The sequence below is a fragment of the Malus sylvestris genome, chromosome 12, assembly GCF_916048215.2.
Source record: "Malus sylvestris chromosome 12, drMalSylv7.2, whole genome shotgun sequence".
Lineage (NCBI taxonomy): Eukaryota > Viridiplantae > Streptophyta > Magnoliopsida > Rosales > Rosaceae > Malus > Malus sylvestris.
The window spans coordinates 11835921-11838760 of record NC_062271.1 but is presented as its reverse complement, the minus strand read 5'-3'; the positions used below and the strand labels follow the sequence as shown (position 1 = coordinate 11838760).

General features: G+C 45.0%; 1 protein-coding gene across 1 annotated transcript; it reads right to left on the bottom strand.

The window, feature by feature from the left end:
* Positions 1-317: 317 nt before the first annotated feature.
* On the bottom strand, positions 318-2533 carry LOC126593860 (transcription factor MYBC1-like). Its single transcript, XM_050260021.1, has 2 exons — positions 1181-2533; positions 318-671 (listed from the first exon to the last, which is right to left on the bottom strand). Exon 1 carries the CDS (start codon positions 2133-2135, stop codon positions 1188-1190), a length of 948 nt encoding a protein of 315 aa, XP_050115978.1. The 5' UTR covers positions 2136-2533; the 3' UTR covers positions 318-671; positions 1181-1187.
* Positions 2534-2840: the final 307 nt, after the last annotated feature.

Sequence of the window (2840 nt, the reverse complement as noted above, 5' to 3'; positions counted from 1 at the left end):
CTCACATATTCGTCAATTTCAAGGATGCTGCTAGCTCAACTAATCCTTTCATGAAAAAATTTCTATTCACTTTTGTCTAAAATGTTACGATGTTAACCATAAAGAATTGAAACTGAGTGATCTCAGTTCACCCATCCTTTTTATGTGTGTACGTTTCAATAGCGATCAACAAAGAATAGAGGACCTTGTAGCAAAACTAATATCCCAGTCCATATGCAAAGGAACCCTCAAACATGAAAGAAGATATGAGCAATAATAAAGCTGCAACATGAAGGAAGATATGAGCAATAAAGAGATCATAGCACCAACGAAAGATATAGAGCCAGAATTAAGATAACCTTCTAATAAAATCAGAATTGTTTCAACAGACCCCTAGCATCAGGGGGTTTAAGTTGTCCACAAACATACACAATGTACAATAAGTAAAACTTACCTCTATATGATACTAAACTCAGATACATGGCATAACTCCCAAAAGCCAAGAAAAGCGGTGCCAAATGTGTTCAAACACAGTTACCAACTGCATCTTTAGATATCTAGAGAACCTAAGGAGCACTTGCTAGCATTATTTATCCTCGTTTGCAAAGTTCAAAATTAGTCAACTGTTGCTTCTCCCACTCCTACCAGGCTACCAGCCATACCAATGAGAAAGCCTTGCCAGCAAGAAAACTCTGAGTTGAAAGAAAACCCAGTTGATTCCTTATATAACAAGGTAGAAATGAACGTCTAAGAAAGCTGGATTGATCGACCATCATCACACCACTAAGATTTTTACCAAAGAAGAGCTTGAATTAATGTTGCTCGAATGATATCACAATCATTATCCCCCCAGATAGATTATAGACTGCAACCAGCAATATACTTACACAAGTAGCAGTCCAGAGAAAAGGACACAAGGAGACGGCCCTCCTCCTAACACTACTGAACTCATAAGGATAGCGAAACAAACCCCCGTGGCAACAAATGAATAATAACCTGAAATTTTGGATCTGCAAAAAGGATTCCCAGATCTCATCTGAAGCCCAAACGACCCGCTAACACAACAAGGGAATCTAGTGTATCAAAGTTCTAACAAATACTACCAGACACCAATTTTCACATGACCCAGAAATTAAAATGAACTTAACAGTAGAAAGATGGAATGAGATGAAGAAAAAAGGTACAAAGTGATGACATTTACCCAAAATTCAATCATCCCCAGTTGGAAATAGAGTAAGAACTTTCCTGCCACCAGATGCATTCGCTGATTCCAAGTCCTCTACATAGCCTGAATTGTGCAGCGGTGCCCCCATCCTATGAACCGGCTGTGACGACTGCCTCGCCAAGAATGGGTGCTCAAATTGCCCGTTTGGTGGCGACCCAAAATGCCCCACCTGCCTGTGATACTGCGGATGGGCTGCCACTGCCGCTGCAATTTGCTGCTGTTGCTGCTGCTGCTGGTGATGGTGGTGCTGCTGCAGAGCCACCGGCACAAACGGCAAGAAATGCTCGGAATTGGGCCGCCCCCCAGGGTGCGGGTGCAGGAAATGAGCCGGAACTGGGGAGCTGGCGAACAAATGATCGGTGGCAGGGTCGGCAGAGGCGGCCAAGCCAGCGGCACCCCCGCCGGCACCACCTGCAGAACCTCCAGACAAGCCCTGCATCCGCTTGAGATAAAGACGATACTTCTGCAGATGGCTGGCAACATTCTCGCGGGTGAGGCCGTCGACACTCATGAGCTGCATTATGGTCTTGGGGACGGCGTTCTTGATGCCGAGGTGGGCAACGGCGTCAACGAAGCGCTTGTGGAGCTGGGGGGTCCAGACGAGGCGGGGGCGCTTGAGGGTGCGGGCGGGCTCATCGCCGGCGGCGCCGGAGCCCAAGTCAGCGGAGTCGGCGAAGTCAGCGGAGGAGTTGGGGTGGGTGGGGGTAGCGGGAGGAAGGGAATTGGGAGGAGGAGGAGGGGGAGGGGGTGTGTGGGGGGGTTGAGGTTGGGGTTGGGATTGGGAATGGGGAGGAGGGTGTTGGTGGGAGATGTCAAAGGCGAGGGCAAGATCAGGAGTGATAAGGGTTTGGGATAAGGGCATGAGCTCCTCAGGAGAAGGCAGCTCTTCTTCCCACCTTGAGAACCAATTCGACTCATCATCTTCCCTCATTATTCAATTCAATACAATTCAATAGGAAATCAGTCACGCAGTCAGTGAGTGGGTGAGGGCTCGGATGGTTGATCGGATCGCCTACAAATCAAAACACAGAGACAGACTCAGATGTCATGCAAGATTCATCCTCCTCCTTGGATCTCAAAGAGAGACTCACAGCAGCTCAGTTTTGGTACTTTGCTAGTGCCTACTGTATGGTACAGGAGAGAGAGAAGTTGTGGGATTTGGATTTGGATTTGGATTTGGATGTAGTTGTTGTAAGCTGATTGAGAGGGTGAGGGATTGACTGATGACCGATGATTGATGAGGTTAGGAGGAGGACGGAGGAGAGAGGAGGAGAGAGGTTCGAGGTGGATCTTGTTTTCTCTTTGTTTCTTGTTCCTGATTTTTATTTTTTATTTATTTTTATTTTTTATTTCTATTTTCCGGATTTGGAGGAGAGATAGTGAGTGTTACGACCAAGGTCTAAAATATCGATAATATCGGAAATATCGGTAATCCAAAATCACGGAAATTTCGATGAAAATATATGGATATTATCGATATTGATAAAAATTGAATAAAAACCACGGAAATTATAAGAAAAACTTGGAAATTTTATTGAAACTTTGCAGAATGTTTATTTAGTCAATTATCTATTAGTTTATCACAAAAAATTGGAAGGAAATGCATTGCATGATGGATTTAACTGATTTAAGTTGA